The sequence below is a fragment of the Dermatophagoides farinae genome, chromosome 1, assembly GCF_024713945.1.
Source record: "Dermatophagoides farinae isolate YC_2012a chromosome 1, ASM2471394v1, whole genome shotgun sequence".
Taxonomy (NCBI): domain Eukaryota; kingdom Metazoa; phylum Arthropoda; class Arachnida; order Sarcoptiformes; family Pyroglyphidae; genus Dermatophagoides; species Dermatophagoides farinae.
The window spans coordinates 89,029-109,365 of NC_134677.1; the positions used below are offsets into that span (position 1 = coordinate 89,029).

At 31.1% G+C, this 20,337-nt stretch overlaps 12 protein-coding genes across 16 annotated transcripts; 6 read left to right on the forward strand and 6 right to left on the reverse strand.

Moving 5' to 3' along the window:
• The first annotated feature begins 382 nt into the window (after positions 1-382).
• LOC124492246 (uncharacterized) lies at positions 383-3,308 on the forward strand. 3 transcript variants are annotated; one of them, XM_047055084.2, is made up of 6 exons: positions 383-896; positions 958-1,050; positions 1,111-1,181; positions 1,325-1,429; positions 1,589-2,935; positions 3,008-3,308. In XM_047055084.2, the coding sequence occupies exons 2-6, from the start codon at positions 996-998 to the stop codon at positions 3,302-3,304; spliced, it is 1,875 nt and encodes a 624-aa protein (XP_046911040.1). In that variant the 5' UTR covers positions 383-896; positions 958-995; the 3' UTR covers positions 3,305-3,308. The 3 variants fall into 3 exon arrangements, with proteins under 3 accessions (XP_046911040.1, XP_075586848.1, XP_075586849.1); XM_075730734.1 differs by having other exon boundaries at positions 527-771; XM_075730733.1 differs by having other exon boundaries at positions 414-1,050.
• A 217-nt stretch (positions 3,309-3,525) lies between these two features.
• Positions 3,526-7,830, forward strand: Tsc1 (tuberous sclerosis 1 protein hamartin). The gene is made up of 6 exons (XM_047055071.2): positions 3,526-3,974; positions 4,033-4,160; positions 4,238-4,399; positions 4,454-7,118; positions 7,203-7,354; positions 7,426-7,830. The coding sequence occupies exons 1-6, from the start codon at positions 3,821-3,823 to the stop codon at positions 7,549-7,551; spliced, it is 3,387 nt and encodes a 1,128-aa protein (XP_046911027.1). The 5' UTR covers positions 3,526-3,820; the 3' UTR covers positions 7,552-7,830.
• A 184-nt stretch (positions 7,831-8,014) lies between these two features.
• On the forward strand, positions 8,015-8,816 carry LOC124492240 (uncharacterized). The gene is made up of 2 exons (XM_047055078.2): positions 8,015-8,104; positions 8,164-8,816. The coding sequence occupies exons 1-2, from the start codon at positions 8,081-8,083 to the stop codon at positions 8,710-8,712; spliced, it is 573 nt and encodes a 190-aa protein (XP_046911034.1). The 5' UTR covers positions 8,015-8,080; the 3' UTR covers positions 8,713-8,816.
• LOC124491573 (mortality factor 4-like protein 1) lies at positions 8,722-10,319 on the reverse strand. Its single transcript, XM_047054245.2, has 2 exons — positions 9,816-10,319; positions 8,722-9,756 (listed from the first exon to the last, which is right to left on the reverse strand). The coding sequence occupies exons 1-2, from the start codon at positions 10,207-10,209 to the stop codon at positions 8,831-8,833; spliced, it is 1,320 nt and encodes a 439-aa protein (XP_046910201.2). The 5' UTR covers positions 10,210-10,319; the 3' UTR covers positions 8,722-8,830.
• Positions 10,320-10,332: 13 nt separating this feature from the next.
• EMC8-9 (ER membrane protein complex subunit 8/9) lies at positions 10,333-11,304 on the reverse strand. The gene is made up of 2 exons (XM_047055076.2): positions 10,911-11,304; positions 10,333-10,854 (listed from the first exon to the last, which is right to left on the reverse strand). The coding sequence occupies exons 1-2, from the start codon at positions 11,181-11,183 to the stop codon at positions 10,408-10,410; spliced, it is 720 nt and encodes a 239-aa protein (XP_046911032.1). The 5' UTR covers positions 11,184-11,304; the 3' UTR covers positions 10,333-10,407.
• Positions 11,305-11,396: 92 nt separating this feature from the next.
• MED20 (Mediator complex subunit 20) lies at positions 11,397-12,011 on the forward strand. The gene has a single exon (XM_047055077.2). The coding sequence runs from the start codon at positions 11,397-11,399 to the stop codon at positions 12,009-12,011; it is 615 nt and encodes a 204-aa protein (XP_046911033.1).
• On the reverse strand, positions 11,881-12,704 carry LOC124492242 (low molecular weight phosphotyrosine protein phosphatase). Its single transcript, XM_047055081.2, has 2 exons — positions 12,518-12,704; positions 11,881-12,446 (listed from the first exon to the last, which is right to left on the reverse strand). Exons 1-2 carry the CDS (start codon positions 12,613-12,615, stop codon positions 12,065-12,067), a joined length of 480 nt encoding a protein of 159 aa, XP_046911037.1. The 5' UTR covers positions 12,616-12,704; the 3' UTR covers positions 11,881-12,064.
• Positions 12,705-13,344: 640 nt separating this feature from the next.
• LOC124492234 (aspartate aminotransferase, mitochondrial) lies at positions 13,345-17,013 on the reverse strand. Its single transcript, XM_075730778.1, has 5 exons — positions 16,788-17,013; positions 15,812-16,522; positions 15,459-15,741; positions 15,109-15,399; positions 13,345-15,018 (listed from the first exon to the last, which is right to left on the reverse strand). Exons 2-5 carry the CDS (start codon positions 15,889-15,891, stop codon positions 14,380-14,382), a joined length of 1,293 nt encoding a protein of 430 aa, XP_075586893.1. The 5' UTR covers positions 15,892-16,522; positions 16,788-17,013; the 3' UTR covers positions 13,345-14,379.
• LOC124492235 (uncharacterized) lies at positions 13,427-14,379 on the forward strand. The gene has a single exon (XM_047055074.2). The coding sequence runs from the start codon at positions 13,427-13,429 to the stop codon at positions 14,240-14,242; it is 816 nt and encodes a 271-aa protein (XP_046911030.1). The 3' UTR covers positions 14,243-14,379.
• A 37-nt stretch (positions 17,014-17,050) lies between the features above and the next one.
• Positions 17,051-17,759, forward strand: LOC124492245 (dynein light chain roadblock-type 1). The gene is made up of 3 exons (XM_047055083.2): positions 17,051-17,184; positions 17,238-17,481; positions 17,535-17,759. The coding sequence occupies exons 1-3, from the start codon at positions 17,182-17,184 to the stop codon at positions 17,615-17,617; spliced, it is 330 nt and encodes a 109-aa protein (XP_046911039.1). The 5' UTR covers positions 17,051-17,181; the 3' UTR covers positions 17,618-17,759.
• ppl (glycine cleavage system H protein, mitochondrial) lies at positions 17,630-19,030 on the reverse strand. Of its 3 annotated transcripts, none has more exons than XM_075730798.1 (5): positions 18,816-19,024; positions 18,628-18,738; positions 18,266-18,547; positions 18,046-18,198; positions 17,630-17,988 (listed from the first exon to the last, which is right to left on the reverse strand). In XM_075730798.1, exons 3-5 carry the CDS (start codon positions 18,435-18,437, stop codon positions 17,762-17,764), a joined length of 552 nt encoding a protein of 183 aa, XP_075586913.1. In that variant the 5' UTR covers positions 18,438-18,547; positions 18,628-18,738; positions 18,816-19,024; the 3' UTR covers positions 17,630-17,761. The 3 variants fall into 3 exon arrangements, with proteins under 3 accessions (XP_075586913.1, XP_075586924.1, XP_046911035.1); XM_075730809.1 differs by having other exon boundaries at positions 18,708-18,738; positions 18,816-19,009; XM_047055079.2 differs by lacking the exon at positions 18,628-18,738 and having other exon boundaries at positions 18,816-19,030.
• Positions 19,031-19,079: 49 nt separating this feature from the next.
• Positions 19,080-20,171, reverse strand: thoc7 (THO complex subunit 7). Its single transcript, XM_047055075.2, has one exon. It carries the CDS (start codon positions 20,040-20,042, stop codon positions 19,248-19,250), a length of 795 nt encoding a protein of 264 aa, XP_046911031.1. The 5' UTR covers positions 20,043-20,171; the 3' UTR covers positions 19,080-19,247.
• Between the last annotated feature and the right edge of the window lie 166 nt (positions 20,172-20,337).

Sequence of the window (20,337 nt, forward strand, 5' to 3'; positions counted from 1 at the left end):
TTTGCTGAACAATCAAGATAATCTTTTGCTTTACTATAATTTATTCATTCGGGTGATTCTTGAAAAGAAATCTCTCACTCAATGAATGAATCTGTTTGCCGAATGTAACAATTATGTTTATTGAAACAAGCATATTACTGCATTTTTTCCATCTCGCTCACAGATAGATAAATATAGCAAGTGAATTTTTTTAATTGGGAACTTTTTCGTTTTTTTCCTTTTTTTTGGTTACGCTTTGATTAATCCAAGTTTTCGTTGTTTCTTTTCGTTGAAATCCCAATTTTTTGGATTCTAAATACTAATCTGCCAGTTCAATGACCGATGATTTGAAATTGGCTTACAATTCGAATCCACCAACACGAACGACAACAAAGACAAAATCAAAAAAAATCAAGAACTAAAAATTAAAAATCAACCAATTCTGGAAAACACACACTCTTTTAAAATATTTCTTTCACTGGATTACCAATAAAAAAAAAATTATCAAATTTGATATTGCTGCCACAAACATTCAAATGTGTAAATCTCTGGTAAAAATATCATTATCACCATCATCATGGCAATAAACAAATAATTTATCAATCATAAAAAAATAACCAACCAAAACACATGCAAACGCACACACATACACAAATCGAGTACTATTGTCACCACATTCAGATGATCATCATGATCATCATTATTATTGTAATTCAATGTTGATGATGCTGATGAAAAAGAAATAATCATTACATTCGTGAATTGACGATAAAAATTGATTTTGTTGTTGTTGTCGTTGTTGTTTTGAATTTTTAATTGAATTTTTTTTTGTTTTGTTTATGTGTTTCTTGTTGTTGTCGTTGTTATTTTTAGTGTTTTTTTCATTTCCAATCAAATCAAATCAATACATCATTAAAGTAATTTGAAAGTTTCTTCTTTTTCATAATATTCTCTTGACATTTTTTCTTGCAAAAATAGAAACACAACCTTGAAAAAGAAGAAATGCTGATGAGAAAATGGACTTTCCATTGAAGAACAAAATCTGTGGTGTATGTGGTGATAAAGCTTTAGGTATTGTTGTTGATCGATTAAATCAATCAATCAATGTTTGTTAATTATCATCATTTTTAGGTTATAATTTCAATGCATTAACATGTGAATCGTGTAAAGCATTTTTTCGTCGTAATGCACTTCGTAACAAGGTTCGTTTTTGTTTTGTTTTGTTTTTTGTTTTTCAATTTTCTATTTGTTTATTTGTTTATTTCATCACGATCATGATCTCGATATTGTATTACGATTCCTTTCCCAATACAAAACAAAACAAAAAAAATTCGATGATTAATAGAATTTTCGTTGTTCAACCGGAGGCAATTGTAAAATGACAGCCCGTACAAGAAAAAATTGTCGCCAATGTCGATTGAAAAAATGTTTCGAAATTGGAATGCGAAAAGTAAACAAAAAATGATGAATTTAATGATTGTTTTTCCAATGATTTTGATTCTCAGTGGAGATGGATGATGGTGATGATAATCATTTTGCATATTTTATTTGCTTTTTTGTTTGTTTTTTTTCTGTTTCTTCATTCTCTTTTGAACGATTGTTTGTCTAGGATTGGATTCTCACCGAACATTATAAAAAGTTGAATATACATCGAAAACATCGTCGACGTCATGATATACGGCCCAATAGTTCGGAACAACAACAACCAAAAACCTCAACTTCCGATGATGGTGGCAGTGATGATGATGAACAATCATCGCCGACAAATATAATCATCATACCGTTATTAATGGATAATAATAATGACTCATCGATGGACTGTTTGGTCCAAAATGATGATTTGATCAAATTTATTAATAAAAAATGTGAAACGAAAAACCATTCAACAATGGGAAGCAGTAATATTATTACTGATAATGGCCACGAATGGCCGACAAACCAATGTTATAATGATCATGATGTTGTTGGCAATATGTCAATGATCAATGATAACAAGAAAGATATTTTTGGCACGAAAAATTGCAATTTAAATGAAATAAAATATGAATCAAAAAATGAGAAAAATGTCAAACAAGTCATTGGGATCGTTACAAATGATAACAACAACAGTAGCCATTCTAATTCAAACGACGTTCTGAACGACAACAACAAACAATATTGTGATGGCAAAAAATACTTTTTGATGAATGATGACCAATTCGAATGTTTTGAAAATTCAAATTGTTTACGCAACAAGAATAGTACAACAACAACAACAACAGCAGCATATAGTATAAATAACGACGACGACGACGACAATAATTCAAATGGTCACGAAATGTTTGACAATTTAGAAAAAGCTGCACCGATAATAGAATTATCAAGTTGCAGTAATTATATTTGGCACATTTCCGATTTTGCTTATCGTCATGCTATTCGATTGGAACACACATTGAATCCATTGGATCACCAAACATCATCAGTCACAAACATTAACCCTGATGATGAACAAGAGCGACAAAAACAACTGTTTGAATTGAATCCATTGGAACAAGAAAAATTGGACGAAGTTAATCATTATCTGCGAACATTATATGATTTAGGTGATAATCCTGAAAATAAAAAAATCATACGTCATGTACAGGATGGACTTAAATATCTGGAAATGAGTATGAAAAATTTAATTATAACAGTGAAGAATATACCACCATTCAAAAGAATGTGTCAAGAAGATCAGATACAATTGTTGAAAGCCAGTGCCATTGATATTAAATGGATTATTAATTTGAGATTTTTCGACGAATCACGTAAATCATGTTTGCTGCCTAATCCAGACGCAGAAGACCGCCATTCATTCATTGTATTCGACGATGATTATCTGCAACAAACCTATGGGGAAGAAATGATTGCTCGTTTACGAAATTTATTCATTTCATTTCGATATGATTGGCGTAATGATGATTCAATTCTTAATCTGGTAATCGATATTTCCATATTTATTTATTTGCTTTCTAATCGAATCTAATTCCATTCAACTTTTGCGACACAGTTATCAATGATGATCCTGTTCTATCCGGAAAGATCAAATCTAATTCATCGTGATTATATCGCCGTACAATTTCAAACATACAGTCATCTATTACGAAAATATTTACAAGTCAAATATTCATCCATTTGCGAAGGACGTTCAATCTATCTTAAATTATTAACAGGTATCCAGGAGATACGATATCTGAATGAACAATTTTTGGATTTAATGTTGAAAATTGATATGAAATTAATTGGTCCATTAACACTTGAGTTATATGATTTAAATTTAAGCAAAAAAAATAAATTGAATCATTGAGAAATGAAGAATTTCTTTCGTTTCGTTTGCGCGTGCGGAATTCTCAAAACACAATTTGATATACGGGCAAAATTTATAGTCTATTTTTGTCTCTAGTCTTTATTAACCTGTCAAGAATTTAAGATAATGAGATAAAAAATATGAATTATATCAATAATTAAGGTAAATTAAAGACAAAAAACTTTTCATTAATTCGTCCATCACTATCGGTTGGTGGTTTCTGTGTGTGTGTGTGTGTGCATAAGATGACAGAACGAATGGTTGCTGTATGTTTTGTTTTTATAGAAAAAAAACTCGAAGCATTTCTGATTTGTGAAAAACAGCTGCTGCTGCCAGCTACACCGGATTTTCATGAATTTCTAGTCTGGCTTGTTTGTTCTCTCTTGCGTTGTCTTTCGATTTATTTTTTTTTGTTGTTCATTTTTTTCTTGTTATTCGTTTGTGTCATCATCGTCATCATCGTAATCATCATTTGATATTGTATTTGTCAGCTGGAACAAGAATTTTGAAATAATAATGGTTAATAATAATAACAACAACAACGCCAATAATAATAATAATAATAATAATAAAATTCAAATGCAAGAATTATTATCGAAAATTCAAAAAGTTTCCAATAATGAGGAATTTGAATCATTATATGAACAGATATTTGAATTATTGGATGAGAGTAAGTTGTCAATTTTGTAACCATTATTTTTGTTTATGTTTTTTTTTTAAATTTCCAGGTAAACACAAAACTCATGAACGTCATTTTAAAGAAAGTTTCGTTGAAAAATTAGTGGATCTTTATCTACAATCATTTTCGGATCGTGTATTTAAAATTCTTGTGGGAATTTCAACACCATTGGACGAGGTTATTAACATGATGAATTTTATTTCATTGAAAATAATTTTTTATTTTAATTTGAAATTTGAAAATTGAAAATATAGTGTCTGTTTAATATTTTGATGAAAAAAATTACCGTTCAATGTATTGTTGAAAAACGGTTTGCTGTTTTTATTCTCATTTCCAACATTGTTCATCGGTCACCATCATGGCTACCGAGCATTATCAACATGCCTTTATTGAATTGTTTTTTCAACATTTTAAAGGTATACTGTTTTTGAATTAAGCTAACTTTTAACTCTTGTTTATGAATATAATAGAATGATCGAGAAATAGTTATACTTGCGATATCTGCATTGATTCTGGTGGAATTGCTTGCAGCATTACCTTGTTTAATGGCACAATGTCTTGAAGATATATTCGTTTGTTTTTCACGTTTATCGACATTTCTTTATAAAGGAATGTCGTCGTTTCAACATGCTGCTAGCAACAAGAATGGTTCAACCGATAGAAAAAATCTATCATTCCTCAATTTGAATTCTATTGTCTATCGTGTCTTCATTCGGCTGTATGCAATATATCCTTGTAATTTTCTTGAATATCTTAAAACTACTTATGGAATGGGTTGCAGTAAAGAGAATAGTGCTGTATTTCGACAGATTATTCAGCCAATGTTGAATAAGATTCGTTTCCATCCATTTCTTATAACTGCATCAAAAGATCGTGAATGTGACAAAACTCGTTGGTTTTATAAAGAACCTCATGATATATTGGAAGAATGTGGACAATATTCCATTGATCCAATTGAATCATCATCATATTTTGTTGAAGATGTTTCACAATTTTACGAATTTCCATCCAAACAAGATGATGATGATGACGATGATGATGAAATAACCGGTAACCACCACCACCATCAACAACAAGAACCATTCTATCCAATGGATCAATCGAATGCTATTTTCTCTGAACTTAGTGAAGCAATCAACAACAACGAAAGGGAACAAAATTTATCATCACTTAGTTCATTGAAACATAGTACTCATTTGGTAATAACGAACAAAACAGATTCGGATAATCTTGAATCGGCACAAGAAGCAATAGATATGAGCCAGAAAATTGTCTCGTCATCGACATTTATTGATGGTGAACACCAACAACTACCATCTGCAATGAATAGTGAAAAAAAGAATCTTGTCAAACCTGTAGCAATATCGGCCAATGCAGCAAAAGCATCGTTGAATTCTATGCAGAAGAAAAATATCAATAAAAAACAGCCCTGTTTTTCACCTTTCGAGCCAATCAAAGAAATTGGTAATGTTGCTGTTGCTGCTGCTGTTCAAACAAATAATTTGAAACAAAATGATCTGATGACATCTTCTTCGAAACAATCATCACCGATCGATAATCATTTATTTAACTCAACTCAACGTAATCACTATAATTTGATCGATCATCACAGCGCTGAAAATGATGATGTTGATATTGAAATAATAAGTTATAATCTAGAAAATGGAAACAGTACCAAATTGCCCATTAGCAATACAAAAAATCAAACTCAAACCAAATCCAACAATCGTAATGAATTCACTTCATTCGACGACGATGATAAATGTACACCCAGTAATGATGATGATAATGGTAAGAATCAAATTCATGATTGTATTGCAATTGGCAAATTGAATGATGAATTGATTGCGAATGTTAAATCATCATTCAAACAATTGAATACTCGTATTCGTTATCAAAGTAATTGTCAAGCGGAAACGGGTCGATATGATGATGATGATGATTTTGGATACAGTAAATCATGTCCTATGCTTTATTTTGAAAATGTCGATGATTCATTCGAAATCATAAAAGATGGTCCAAATATTAAAGATAAACAAAATGTAATACAATACAGCAATACTAGCCAAGAAACGAGACGAAAATATTCGCTGGAAAAATCTCAACGTGTTAATCTAATATTGGATGATCCGAATGCCGGATTGAAACAAACGTCAACATCTGTGGCGAATAAAACATGTAAATCTGTAGATTTTACAAAAGAAACAAAATCATTGTCATCTGCAAAAAATGTTAATTTCAATCGATTGTTGCATGAATCGAAACGACATCTATTTCTATCATCATCATCATCGATTGATTTTCAGACACCAGCCAAATTGGAATTTAGTTCGCCACATGAACTATTGGATAGAACATTATCAACATTGAGTGAATTTTATCTTAAAGATTCATCAACAGCAAATGAACCATGTCATCTTTCAGCCGATGATCCACATGAAGATTCTAATCAGACAAGTCGTCGTGATTCAATATTGAACACAAATTCAAGTGCAAGTAGTAGTGTTGAACATATACCATCATTGAATTATTTGAATTCCAACCCAAATGAAGAAGACATGAGAAAAATTCTTGCCATTATGTATGCACAACTGGTTTTCGAACGTCATCAACGAAATATGCATGTTATTCGAAATCGACGTCTGTATAAAAAATCCAAAGAATGTATCCAATTGGAAGAGCAATTTAAATCGATGCAAGCTCAAGTCAAATCACTTATGAAAGAAATTGAATTGATGAAATCCAATTCTGAACGTAATTCATTGAAATTTGAAAAGGAAAGACGATTATACGATAACGAGATTGGGAAGCTGCAGCAAACTTTGAATAAATATAAAAATGATTATGAAGAATTATTGAATGAAAAAACAAGTTTAGAGCTTCATTATCGGTTAGAGATCGATGGTTTGAACAAAAATTTCCGCTCCAAAGAAGTGGAGTTGAATAGATTTCTTTGTAATTTTGATAAAAATGTTGATCTAATGAAATTGGAACAAGAGAATCTGGAGCTGAAAAATCGAATGTTTTTATTGGGTGAATTTTGTGGCAAAATCAGAAGTGCTTATTCCCATATGAAATCTGCACCAGAAATAAACGATAAATTTATCTATGAAGCATTACGATTCGAGAATGAAGGTAATAATTTAATAATGATAACTAATTGATGTCTGTAATCTGTAATTGAATGAATAAAATAAAATTTCTCTTTATTCATAATAGATCTACAAAAACGAAATACGGATCTTGGTTCACAATTGAAATTCTTCATGGAAAAATGTCAAACATTGGAAAATCAAATCAAACAAATTGAACCGATGCACAAGAAAAAAATTGCTGCCGAAGAATTGGAATTTATACGAGAATGTCTAAAGGTATGAATGCATATGCAAAATTTGTCAGATGGTCTTGACTGGAAAAGATTTGATTTTACATTTGTTTACAGGTTAAAGAGAATGAGAACGATGTTCTAAAAACGTTGGTAGTCAACTATGAGGCTCATATCAAAAAATTGAACGGTGAAATGATTGCGTTGAAATTATCACCCGATAATAATGTAATATCAAAATGATCCGGTTCGGTGTTCGGAAGTTTTGCAATCCAATCGATCGATTGAGATGACAATTGGGCTAGTCATACATACACCACACACGTACCGAAACTATTGTATAACAATCGACGAAGCCACACGAAATGATTCTTTTTTCCATCCTTTTAACAAAAAAACTGACGATCATCGAAGCGTTAAAAGTTATTTTTTCTTGTATCATGATCGTATCAATGAATGATGAATGAAAACAATAAATAAAAAAGAAATTAAAAAATCGAACCGTTTCATGTCATTGCACAATTTTCCACGGAACCGAATGGATAATATTATCCCGTGGTGGTGGTCTCAACGACCCATTTTTGTTACAGGAAATTTTTACCATTTCTTTGGGTAAGAATAATAATGTCTCAAATCTTGTTTGTTGCGAAGGTATAAAAGGTATAAAAGCTCGATGAATGCTCGTATATGGTACCAAAGATAGTTGAGCATTTGATTTTGATCTGTTCGGAATAGATCCACCACGGATAGGATATAATGTCGTAATGATCAAATGATTTCATTCAATAATCAATCGGTAAGTTTCAGCCATAACAATTTTATTTGATTCACAATAACAACGAAAAACGAATCAAGTTTTTTTCTTTATTATCCATGTTTGTTTTGGCATCATTAGCTTCTGTGGTTAAATCATATAATAGTGGTCGAACGTATTCATCTGAAGTGGAAACTGATCATCATGATAATGATTATGGAAAAGAGGAACCTGGCATTGAAGCTGCATTTACATCAAAACATGCAATCGAAACGTATTCAGTACCTACAAGTGCCGAACATAAAACACCAGTGGTTGATATTAATTCCGTACCATTATCGTTGAAAATTCGTTTCAATTCACATTCATCCAATATTGTTGCCGTACAGAATCATTTCGGTAGTCATGGACAGGTGAAGAAATCCAATTCAATTGATCAACCAGATATATTGATACACAATATTAAAAAGCCGATCATACAAGAAATTAGAGAAAGCATTACACCGTACAGGAAAAGGATTCAAGAGGTTAAACCTGTGCATGAAAAAATCGAAACAGTCATTGCAACACGGCATCGATCTGGATATGGTCATGGCTATGCTGGTGGTGGTGGTGGTGGTCGTGGTCGTGGTAGCCATTACGATGATTAGAATGGATGGTTTTGTTTTAGAAAAATTATATAAAATTTTATTTATCAAAAGAAAATAGAAAATATAAAATAATCAATTTTAAATTAAATAAAATTAAATTAAATAAACAATACATTGATCATCTAGTATTTCTGTCAAGTAAAAATGAATCAATGTATGACGTATCTGATTCATTGGCAAAAAGCCAAAGATTTTTACTAAGATATTTTAGAAAATCATAAATATAGCTATTCACTAGATTTATACGTTCCGAATTGAGATCAGTGTAAAAGAGGAATTGTCCCAATTTAGTAAACAATCGCAATAGATGAACAGCACCATAAAGTTTGGTAAAATCGATTCGTTTATCATTCATGTTCATCATTGTGGCTGAATCCAATTTATTCTGTTGTTGACATTGTTGTAGTTCGGTACTGGATACTTCAGTACTCGTACTACAACTATCCGATGTTTCACTAGTTTGACTATTTTGATCATTGAACAACAATGGTAGACGAGAAGATTTAATACAAATTTGATTGTTGTTTTCACTTTCATTTGTTCGATTCGATGAGGATGGAAAACGATTGTTTCCAGATTTCGGTGTAGCTTTTCGAAATTTTTTCAATAAACGTTTCGAATCTTTGCTATTGGAGGGATCGGATTTGGCTGTCTTGGAAAATTCATCATAATTTTTAATCAAATATTCCATTTGCTGTTTTTCCGATGGATATAGTAGGCATTTGTCGAGAAAAAAATTAAAATATCGTCTTATAGCGTTTAGGAAATCGATGTAACCATCGAGCGTATGATTTGAGGGTAATTTTGCCGCCTGCGACTTGTTGAAATAATAATCATTTAATATTTTGTCAATGTTCAACTTGAATGGAAGATGTACCAATTTTTTCTGATTGATAATCAATTCCCAATCGTCGGTCAAAATGGTTTTCAAATCTTCAGGTATACGAATCTTTACTTCACGTTTATTGAGAAAATCTTCCTGTTTTTCAATGTATACGGGAACTTCGATGTCATTTGAATTTAAATTTTTATAATTGTGATTTACTGAAAATACAAAAATACAAAAAATCAATGACAAATTCAATTGCCAATGGAATACATACCAGAATTGTTTGTATTATCGATGCTAGTGGATTTTTTCAACTCATCTTTTTTCGTTGATTTTTTCTTCGATTCTTTCGTGTTCGTTTTATGGTGTTCAGTTTTTTTCGATTTTTTCTTATGACTTTTCTTATTGGATTGTCGTAATTTTTGTTGAAGTTTAAGGTTATCCTGTGTATATTTAAGAATTCGATCTGGCAACACCCATTCATCGTATTTGGGCTTCCAACCCCGATAATGTATTAGATATTCAATTATTGTATTTGATTTTCGTATGCTAACACATTTAGCTTCGTAGATATGTTTATCTTGATAGCAGAGAACTTTTTCACCAATTTCAAATTTAAATTTTTTGCTCGCATTCTTTTTATTGTTGTTGTTGTTGTTGTTGGTCATTTTTGTCCTGGTGGCCGTGTATAAATGATTAACATTTGTTCAGATGATGGTCGGGTCCAACATGTATTGGACTGAGCGCGCTGCCACTCGATCATGCACGAGTTATTGAGGACAGTGAACTCTAGTGGCCAATATTTCAAGACTGAATTTCAGATTTTTTCAAATGATCATCATAATCATAATAAATTATTTATTTTATTAAATTTCAAAATTTTCAATCATTTCATCAAGTTTAGTATTTCGCCAATCATGTTTTACATTCTCAAGATGTGAGTCGAAATCAACAATGTTTAAATGATATTGTTTTCGGACTATTAATTCCTGTATGGCTTGGTAAAGTGTTTGGAAATTTTCCAATTGAAATCCACGAACATTATTATTAATCGATTTTAGTTTCAATTTTCCATCAACATAATTGTACATGAATAGTGGTTGATTAAGCTTTTCAGCGTGATCAATAAAAGTAGCTAGATTATAATCATTCAACATGATCATCACCGATTCTGGATTGATTTCGTTAATTTTATCCGAAATACGTTCAGCAAATACCGTAGGAATTGGATGTGGAATTTCATGGAAATAATCATTCGCTTGATAATATCCACCAATCGTGTAATTGGTGTTATTCTGTAGATAATTCGATACCTTTAAAATGAAAATATATATAATTATAGCTTATCTAATATTCAATCATTAATTACTTGATTCAAAGCAACTTCCAACATTGGAGTTAAGCCATGACCCGAATGAAATAACGGAATGCAATCGACAAGCCGATTCGATTTATCAGCAGATTTCTTTTTCTTTTCCATCACTAATACACCATTGACGATGGCATGAGGATAACGTAGTGCATGCATCAATACTTTGATGTAACATTTTATTGAAATGACTAGATCATCGTTGGAATTATTGCTGGATAATGATGTTCCCGGGGATGTAGGTGATAAATCTAATTGTTCATCTGAAGACATGATTATTATGTTTTCATAAATTACAATGTTGCTCAATCAGCTTCCAAATTGTTTATGAGATGAATCGAATATTTTTGATGATTTTTGATGAATAAGCAAAACAATTTCCAGAAAGTTTCTTGATATATTCGTTACCAGTGTCGAAAAATTTTTTCTCGCAATTTTTTCTTTTGACCACATTTTATTATTGATCTCATTGGTTTTTGAAACAAAATGGTTGTCAGTTCCGTTCATATTGTTTCGGATTTTGCTGCCGGTCCACAAATGGTCGAAACATTTCAGACAAATCTGGAAACATTGGGTGCAAAAAAATCGGGCAATTTTCTAATCGAATGCGACACTTATTATTCTAATGCCGCAATATTCCCCACACAAAAGTTGCTCAATCTATTACAATCATCGGAATATCCTGCCAGTGCATTTTCATTGATAGAAAATGGTCCAACCATTGTTGCCGATTCATCTTTCGAACAGATAATTACTAATTTATCAAATTTTTATTCACCCAAAAAATTGGCTCGTGTTGAAGTCCGTGGTCAAAAATGGACGCTTGGTGATTTCATTGTCAAACTTGGATCATGTACAATGGGAGCTAATTTCAAAGCGGTTATTGCCGAAATCGAATATGGCCCTTGTTCGGTACCAAGTGCTTGTTGGGATCTAATTAAAGAATTGGGACGATCATTTGTTGGCCCTTCGATTAGTAAACCACATCAACATTTATTAGCTCGTATGAATGAATTGTATGGTCCAGTGGATACGATCCATCAATATAATGATATATTCAATCAGATTAAAAAACAAACACCTCAAGGTAATACAATGTAAATTCAATTCAATCAAATAAATTTGCTGAAATGAAAAACAATTTTTCATGCAATTCATTTCAATTCATTCATTTTATCAAGAAATGCTTTACAGCAACGTAAACATTGATCATAATTTGCAATGAATCCATCATTGCCACCTTGATAATATGGATCTTCAATAATTAATTGACCTTCAGGATCATAGGATCCAAGTAATTCAATTTTTGATGTTGAATTAGATGGTGCCATTCGTTTGATGTTACTAATATTACTTTCATCCATACCGAAAATCCATTCAAATCTTGTGAAATCCTCTTTTGTCAATTTACGAGCCTTATGATCGGTAGTCAAACCACGTTCTTTCAATATCTCAATGGCTCGATGATCCGGTAATTCACCCGTGTGATATGAAGCTGTTGCTGCACTATCACAAAACCATTCATCAGTTACATTTCTAAAATGTTTTTTCGAAACAAAAAATCAAAATTAATCATTGATGATAAAAACACGTGTATTCAACAGAACCTTTTTTGGATTAAACTTTTGAAAACAGCTTCAGCTATTGGGGAACGGCAAATATTACCGAGACAAACAAATAGTACACCACGTTTATTCGATGACATTGTTCGGATGATGATCAAAAGAATGGAATGTTTGCAAAACTTGGATGTGAATAGTTGTCAATGACGATGATGTTCAATATTTATTATCAAATCATATCATAAAACTACAACATACTGTATACAGTATCGCCATCTATGGCCATCATCAAATTATCATTGAATTCAATTCAATGCTCCAATCATATTTTCCAATGAAATTGAATAATAATCATACTCTTATACAACATCTTTGATAATGATGATGATTATGATGATGTTTGAATTTGATTAATTCATGAAAAAAAATTGTGCTCCATCACTTTAATATTAAAACGAGAAGGTTGAAATGTTTTTTAATCAACATCATGATGGTGGTGATTATTTTGTTTTAATCATTTCCAGACAAATATTTTTCGAATATTTTTTTTTCTTCTTTACATCAAGTCATATTTTGAGCACAAAAATCAGCGTTCATTTTTTGTTGAAGAATCTTGATTATAAACAACAAGTTCAATAGCGAAAATAGCAATTTTACAGTCTTAAATTTAGCCATTTTTCTGGAAAAAAGAAGATTAGATAAAAATCATCCGAGTTTTAAATGAACTGAATGAATGATTATGATGACGGTAGTTATTTTTATTGTATTCATTCAATCATTGTATCGATTGGAAAATGTACAAAAATGAAAAATAAAAATCAATCCAAATTGCCTATATAAATCAATCGAAATGTATCAGAGTGTGGTGCTCACCAATCAACTACTCTACGAAATTCCTACTCAAACACACCGAATTATTATTCATTCTCGCTGCAAATCTTCAATTCAATAATCATGGGTTCTGGAAACTACAATGCAACTGAATATCAGAAATTTCTTGATCAAGTACAGTATTCGAAAAATGGAGTCGCTCGTTATGAATGGATATTTGGTGAAGGATATCTCTCAACTGGTGGTCTTGAAACAACCAAAGAAATTGTTCCACATTTAGAATTGAAATCTGGCCAAAAACTATTGGATATGGGTTCGGGACTTGGTGGCCATGACTTTTATATGGTGGAAAAATATGATGTTTACATTGATGCCGTGGATTTATCACAAAATATGATGGACGTTGTCATGGATTATTATAACAAAAAACCTCATTTGAAAGATAAAATCAATTTCCGTTTGTGCGACGTGACTAAGGCTGAATTTCCAAGTAATTATTATGATGCTATTTATAGCCGTGATGCTCTTTTGCACATCAAAGACAAACATCAATTGTTCCAAAACTTTATGAAATGGCTTAAACCTGGTGGACGCATCGTTTTTACTGATTATCTACGTGGTGATGGCCAAACCAGTGAAGAATTTCAACAATACGTCAAACAACGTGATTATACACTATGGACAAAAAACGAATATGAAAAAATGTTGAAAGAAGTAGGATTTGTCAATCTTAAAGTTCAAGAATCAAAAGATCAATTTGTCAAATCATTAGAACGTGAATTGAAAAAACTAAGTGATGGTAAACAAGATTTCTTGTCGAAATTCTCTCAAAAAGATTACGATGATCTCGAAAATGGATGGACTGCCAAAATCAAACGTGCCCAAAATGATGATCAATCGTGGGTTTTGGTTGTTGCATTCAAGCCACAACAATCATAATGAATTGAATTATCATCATTTATTTTAATAATAATCAACATGCATGACTAACACATTATAGTTAGGTTTTGAAATTTTATAAATTAAAATTAAAATTAAAAAATAAAATAAAATAAATATATGCCATAAACCATAAATCATTGGTTGTTGAGTATATTGCTCACAACATTGACAAATAAATCAATATTTTTCCAAGTCAAACCGGCAACATTGACACGACCATCTTCACAAAGATAAATACTATAATCATTAATCAATGTTTCAACTTGTGATGATGTTAATCCTGAGTACCAGAAAATGCCACGTTGTTCAGTGATTGTACGCCATTGTTGATGATACGATGGACAAGCTATCTCTAGTTTGGATTGTAGCTCTTTTCTTGTCAACGACAATCGCGATGAAATCCGCTGCAGATCTTGTTGCCATTCTTTTTTCAATGATGGATCCAACAGTATCGAGGCAACAAGTCGTCCGCCTTGAGTTGGTGGACAGATATATTTCGAAATGATTATATTTTTTAGTTGTGATTGTACACGATAAGCTTCATTCTCTGAATCACATACAATGGTCAATGATCCAACTCTATCACTATAGATACCCATATTTTTTGAAAATGATTGCGATATAAGCATCAAATGGCCCTGTTCAGCAAACAAACGAATTGGATTGACATCTTGGTCGATATTTCCTGAACATAATCCATGATAAGCAATATCAAAAAATGGAAGTAAATTTTTATTTCTCACTATCCTCGATACCATCATCCATTGATCTGACTATTGATAAAATTAATAATAAATTGGATTGGATGATTAGATTAGATTAGATTATTATCACTTTTTCATTTCCATTCAGTTTTACCATACATTCAATTCAATGGCCGATGGATTATGGCCACAAGGTTGTATGAGGATAACAGAATTATTTGGCAAATTTTTAAGATCTTCGAAAAAGCCATCTTCATCAAAAGTTTTACGATTATTATCATAATATCTAAATGCATGGATATCGAAATTATAATTTCGAAATATAAAGTAATGATTGATCCATGATGGATTTGAAATTGATACTTGTTTGTGGCCTTGAAAAAATTTAGCCAAAAATGCAGCTCCCAAATCTAATGCACCGGTACCGGCTAATGTTTGTACGGTTATGCTCTGCAAAAAAATTGTAGAATATGAGAAAAATTCCAAAACTGAATCAATGTTATACGAACAGATTTTTCAAGAGCACGATCACCACCAAATAACAATCTAAATGCTTCACGATTAAACGGCATATAACCTTCCATTGGTGAATAGTCTTTGTCAATCACGAAACAGTCATCAAAGACAATTTTTTCAGCTTTTCTTACTGTTGGAAATACATAGGATTCATTGTTTTCGGTTCGATATGTACCAATGGAAAGATTGATTTTTTCAGGATTCGGATCCTGTTGATAAAGTTGATTTATCGACAGGATTGGATCTCTTGGAGCTAGACTGATTTTATTCCAGAAACTATTGGTGGAAAACATAGAAATGAATTCATCAATTCAATTATAGAATATTGATTTATAATTTCACATACTTGTTGGGAGAAATTTTAACTTTGGGAAAAGCATTCTGATATGCTGAACGTTTGATAATTGAATAGATTCTGGCCGTCATTGTGATTGGTAATAGTGATGAGCCACCAGCATTAACTGGACATGGATAAGATTAAAAATGATTGGGCCGATGATGACGATGATGATGATAGTCGCTGTATTTGTTTATAAGTTTTTGGTGAAAAAAATTTTTCAAATTAAAGAATCAAACTTTAGTAACAGTAGCCCCATGGTAACATCATACATCATGCCTGTATAATTCATTCAAACACAAATACCACACACACACACACACACACATGCATATAGAAAAATTCAAGATATCGTCAACTAGATTCAGGCTTCAATGATCAATTTCAACTTTCACCGCCATTGATTGTAGAGTTTCCATAAAAGAAACTAGTTGAAGATACAATGTCCTCCCATTTTTGTTTAACGTCGTTGATTATAACATTTTTTACGTTGAAATACGTTAATCACTTTTGTGCATGTTGTTGTAATGCATGAATCTTTGATTCAATAATTTTCTTCTTTTTTTGTCACCATCTCGTTCACATTATCAACAATTTTGTTCCAACCACATATATCGAAGATATTAATTTCTTATGCACTCTTCTTCATATCACAAGAGTGTTTGTTGTTTGTCATCTGTTGTCCCATCCTTCAATAATGTGACCTTTGAATAAGTATAGCTGTTGTTGTCACAAAAAAAAACAAAAAAAAAACAGAAAAATTGTAATTCATTTTTGTACTTGTAACTTTTATTGCATAACAATCAATCGTTGAATTTGGATTTTGTTTTTTTTTCAATTGAATTGAATTAGAAATTAAAAATGTAGGACATTCATCATGTATCATGTGCTTGAAAAAAAACACAGATCATGATTTATTTATTTTTTCCCTTTCCATTGATTAAATAACTAGAAAATATCTGGAAATCCGGCCATTGTTATTCACATTTGTTGGTCGCCTCAGGCAAAATTAAATAAAGTTACGATACATTCGAGGAATTATAATTCCTGTTGGTGATGGATGGAATGATATGAGAACAGTCGAATCAACAGGTGAATGATTTTTTCATTTCTCTTCACACAAATGGATAAGGTGAATGAATCACATGACGATGTTCATTAATCAATTTTAGATCGTATCGGTTTTCCTGAAATTCATTCTTTGAAATTGTTTTTTCTTCAACTTTATTTTTATTTTTATATCAATTCTAATTACAGAATATTATCAATCCTGATGAAATAGAAATACATGTCATATATGAATGTTGCATTTTAACTCGCAACTTTTTTTTATTTTCATCGAAATTGATTTTCAGAAATCTATCAATTGAAAAATAAAAATGGTTTGTTTTAATTTATCGGTCAGAATCCTGTATTAAAATTTCTTACTTTACAGAATGAAGTGGAAGAATTACTTAAAAATATTGATGGACAATTTAAAGATGTAGTCGGTGTATTAATTGTGGATCGTGACGGTATTATCATCAAAAGTACCATCAACGAAGTGGTGGAAACAATACAAAACTATGGAATGAGTATTGCACAGATTGTTGAAATGTCGAATCAAGCACTGAAGGAAAATGGTGAAATTCAATTTCTTCGAATGAAAACAAAAAGAAATGAATTCATTGTTGTACCTGGTAAGAATTTTCGATTCATCCATTATTGATTGATTCAATTTATTTATTTCCAGATAAAGAATTTATGTTGATAACAATTTTGAATGCGAATAATCCTTCTCTCTCTCATGGACAACATGCACTATCGTCAAACTAGTCTTGACAAGACTTGTTTCAAAATTTGATTTTTTATATTTATTTTCAAAAAAATTTTGCAATATATGACAATTGTAAATTAATAATCATTTCCTAAACTAATAACAATATAAGTCTCTAACCCGAATAAAGAGAAAAGAAAATTTTAAGGTATGGTTTTTTGAAATTCTTCATATGCTTGTTCGTCCATCAATCCATCTACTTCTTTCGAATCCTTGATTTTGATTTTAAACAGCCATCCTTCATCATAACATGACGAATTGATTAGACCGGGTTTTTCTTCCAAATTTTTATTGGTTTCAACAATTTTACCCGATACCGGTGTATAAATTTCATTGGCTGCTTTCACACTTTCGATGGCGCCAATTTCATCTAGAAAAATTAAATTATTGGTCGCATGTTTTTTGCTTTGTCATAACAACAACGAACCATTTTGATTGTATTCCGAATCTATTTCGGGTAATTGTACATAGACAACATCGCCTAATGCTTCTTGAGCATATTGTGAGATTCCAACCGTCCCGACTGTTTTATCATTAGGATCCAATAGAACCCATTCATGTTTTTCACTGTAACGACGATCTACAACAATGCAACAAATCAAATTATAAGAATGGATATGAATACTTTTAAAACCGACAAAAAACACCTGATAAAAACTTTGCTGAGGAAGAATAAATAGGGCGAATGATTCGTGACCAGAGGATTCTTGTATTGTTGTTCGATGACGTTATTTGGGATAGAAATTTTTTCTGCTGTTGTCCCAGAATCAAACGATTACAGCTTAAAAATACTTTACTACGGCTAAATATTTGTTTCATTGTGATTTTCGTGTGTGTTGTTGTTGAAAATGTTGCAAATTTTAAAATGGAAACTTGTTATGGCGGGCAACGAATTCGTTGCCTTTTCAATGACGAAAAATGAAATTAATCTAAATAATAATAAAAATAAAAATAAAAATAAGAAAAACATTAGCACCTCATTCGAATGTTGATGATGATAAAAATCAACCGTTTTCTTTCCAGTTTTGGGATCACGATAAATCATATCATCATTCCACAGTTTAGTTTCTTAATGAAAAAAACCAATACTTTTATCAAATGATTTTATGAATTGGATGAACTGATTTTGTTTATTTAATGGCCCAAAAAAGAAGAAATAATAAATAAATATAAATAAATAAAGATACAATCTTTTACTTTTTTGACGATGATGATAACAAACGAGTGAAGCGAAGAAAATGTCATCAAATGACAAAAATCAATAATGACAAATATGGAATTAAAATTTATTTCTATTTTCTTCTTCTGGTATTCGAATCAGCTAATAATTTGGTGGCGATAAGAAATTTTTTTTTTCAATTTTCTTTATTATAATCGTGGAATATTATTTGCAAGTGAATCACATGTGAATATAAATAAACACACACGCCATCTCGAATCATCGTTTATAAAACACAGAAATTTTTTTTTTTTTTTTTTGTTAAATTCATTTAATTGAAATAGAACACAAGTGAATGATATAGATTTTTGAAAATCAAATCAAGTGAATTTGGGAAAAAACTTTTAAACAGGAAAAAATCGAAATAAAGAAAGAAAGATAAATAGTTGCTATATATAAGAATAAGAATATCAATTCGTTTCCATAGAAATTGGTGAAGCTTCCTTTGTCGATGATGATGATGATTCCAGATTATTGTCATTATCCAGTGTACGTGGTGGAATAGTCATTAGATCATTATTATTATCAACCAAACATGATGAGGTTTGATGATCCGTAGTAGTTGTTGCGGTGTTTTCTTCATCCAAAACACTTTGCAGCTGATGTGATGCCGATAACAGTAACTGAAACTGGCGACGTCTTTTCTCCAATTTTGATTCAATTTGATTATTAATCTTTTGCAATGTTTGTATTTCATTTTCCAATACATTCAATTTGATTTGTGTTTCCTGCGTACTAGGATGTTGTTCAATTATATTGGCAATGGCATCATAATCAAGTTTATAACGGCGAATCTGTTTAGCATGAGCTAATTCAGCTTTACATGTAGATAATTTTGCACGTGCATCTGCAATGGCTTTTTCAATATTTTTATAAGTATTTTCATAATTATCAAGTTCATGTGTAATCATTTTTATTGTTTGAACCGATTTAGCCATAGCCAATTCTGACTGATCAATTACATTCAATAAACGTTCGGCAGACAATTCACTTTCCAATTCGGATTCATTATCATTGTAGCACCATAATATGAATTGTTTGATTAAATTAGAGATTTTTCGGTCATCACCAATACCATCACCATCGACCATTAATTTTCGTTTCATAATCTCATCATCGTTTATCATTTGAAGTAACTTATTTGAAAACGATGTAATTTTTGAATCATTTGCCATTGTTGTTGTTGTTGTTGTCGAATTCATCATTCGTAAAATCTTATAACTTTCTAATCAATAATCAATTTTTCAAAAAAATAACAATAACGTGAAGAGCAAAGAATAATAATATTGGAAAAAGATACACAAAGGAGGAGCTTAAACTGTAACCCAATTCATACAATGATAGTTTGTGAATGTTGAAATTGGAGCGAAAAAAATCACAAATAAAAATGCCGTGGCGCCATCTTTCTACTAATAGATTAATCACTATTTTTTAACTGAAAAAATATGCCATCTCAACTACATTCATGATCAATTTGCATGAAAGTTATTGCATTTTGTT

What these genes read in the sequence shown, in the direction of transcription:
- thoc7 (XM_047055075.2), bottom strand. Translation starts at nt 20,042, where the DNA reads ATGATGAATTCGACAACAACAACAACAACAATGGCAAATGATTCAAAA.
- LOC124492246 (XM_047055084.2), top strand. Translation starts at nt 996, where the DNA reads ATGGACTTTCCATTGAAGAACAAAATCTGTGGTGTATGTGGTGATAAA. An exon ending in GTAATGCACTTCGTAACAAG is followed by an intron (nt 1,182 to 1,324) that starts GTTCGTTTTTGT and finishes GATGATTAATAG; the next exon opens with AATTTTCGTTGTTCAACCGG. An exon ending in ATGATTCAATTCTTAATCTG is followed by an intron (nt 2,936 to 3,007) that starts GTAATCGATATT and finishes TTTGCGACACAG; the next exon opens with TTATCAATGATGATCCTGTT.
- LOC124492242 (XM_047055081.2), bottom strand. Translation starts at nt 12,615, where the DNA reads ATGTCATCGAATAAACGTGGTGTACTATTTGTTTGTCTCGGTAATATT. An exon ending in AAAAGTTTAATCCAAAAAAG is followed by an intron (nt 12,447 to 12,517) that starts GTTCTGTTGAAT and finishes AAAACATTTTAG; the next exon opens with AAATGTAACTGATGAATGGT.
- LOC124492234 (XM_075730778.1), bottom strand. Translation starts at nt 15,891, where the DNA reads ATGACGGCCAGAATCTATTCAATTATCAAACGTTCAGCATATCAGAAT. An exon ending in ATCGTGCTCTTGAAAAATCT is followed by an intron (nt 15,400 to 15,458) that starts GTTCGTATAACA and finishes ATTTTTTTGCAG; the next exon opens with AGCATAACCGTACAAACATT. An exon ending in CATCGGCCATTGAATTGAAT is followed by an intron (nt 15,019 to 15,108) that starts GTATGGTAAAAC and finishes TTTTATCAATAG; the next exon opens with TCAGATCAATGGATGATGGT.
- ppl (XM_047055079.2), bottom strand. Translation starts at nt 18,437, where the DNA reads ATGAAACAAATATTTAGCCGTAGTAAAGTATTTTTAAGCTGTAATCGT. An exon ending in CTCAGCAAAGTTTTTATCAG is followed by an intron (nt 18,199 to 18,265) that starts GTGTTTTTTGTC and finishes GCATTGTTGTAG; the next exon opens with ATCGTCGTTACAGTGAAAAA. An exon ending in TTCGGAATACAATCAAAATG is followed by an intron (nt 17,989 to 18,045) that starts GTTCGTTGTTGT and finishes TAATTTTTCTAG; the next exon opens with ATGAAATTGGCGCCATCGAA.
- LOC124491573 (XM_047054245.2), bottom strand. Translation starts at nt 10,209, where the DNA reads ATGACCAACAACAACAACAACAACAATAAAAAGAATGCGAGCAAAAAA. An exon ending in CGATAATACAAACAATTCTG is followed by an intron (nt 9,757 to 9,815) that starts GTATGTATTCCA and finishes TTGTATTTTCAG; the next exon opens with TAAATCACAATTATAAAAAT.
- EMC8-9 (XM_047055076.2), bottom strand. Translation starts at nt 11,183, where the DNA reads ATGTCTTCAGATGAACAATTAGATTTATCACCTACATCCCCGGGAACA. An exon ending in TGGAAGTTGCTTTGAATCAA is followed by an intron (nt 10,855 to 10,910) that starts GTAATTAATGAT and finishes TTCATTTTAAAG; the next exon opens with GTATCGAATTATCTACAGAA.
- LOC124492240 (XM_047055078.2), top strand. Translation starts at nt 8,081, where the DNA reads ATGATTTCATTCAATAATCAATCG. An exon ending in TTTCATTCAATAATCAATCG is followed by an intron (nt 8,105 to 8,163) that starts GTAAGTTTCAGC and finishes AAACGAATCAAG; the next exon opens with TTTTTTTCTTTATTATCCAT.
- MED20 (XM_047055077.2), top strand. Translation starts at nt 11,397, where the DNA reads ATGGTTGTCAGTTCCGTTCATATTGTTTCGGATTTTGCTGCCGGTCCA.
- LOC124492245 (XM_047055083.2), top strand. An exon ending in TGAATTCATTGTTGTACCTG is followed by an intron (nt 17,482 to 17,534) that starts GTAAGAATTTTC and finishes ATTTATTTCCAG; the next exon opens with ATAAAGAATTTATGTTGATA.
- Tsc1 (XM_047055071.2), top strand. Translation starts at nt 3,821, where the DNA reads ATGGTTAATAATAATAACAACAACAACGCCAATAATAATAATAATAAT. An exon ending in TTTCAACACCATTGGACGAG is followed by an intron (nt 4,161 to 4,237) that starts GTTATTAACATG and finishes TTGAAAATATAG; the next exon opens with TGTCTGTTTAATATTTTGAT. An exon ending in GTTTTTTCAACATTTTAAAG is followed by an intron (nt 4,400 to 4,453) that starts GTATACTGTTTT and finishes TGAATATAATAG; the next exon opens with AATGATCGAGAAATAGTTAT.
- LOC124492235 (XM_047055074.2), top strand. Translation starts at nt 13,427, where the DNA reads ATGGGTTCTGGAAACTACAATGCAACTGAATATCAGAAATTTCTTGAT.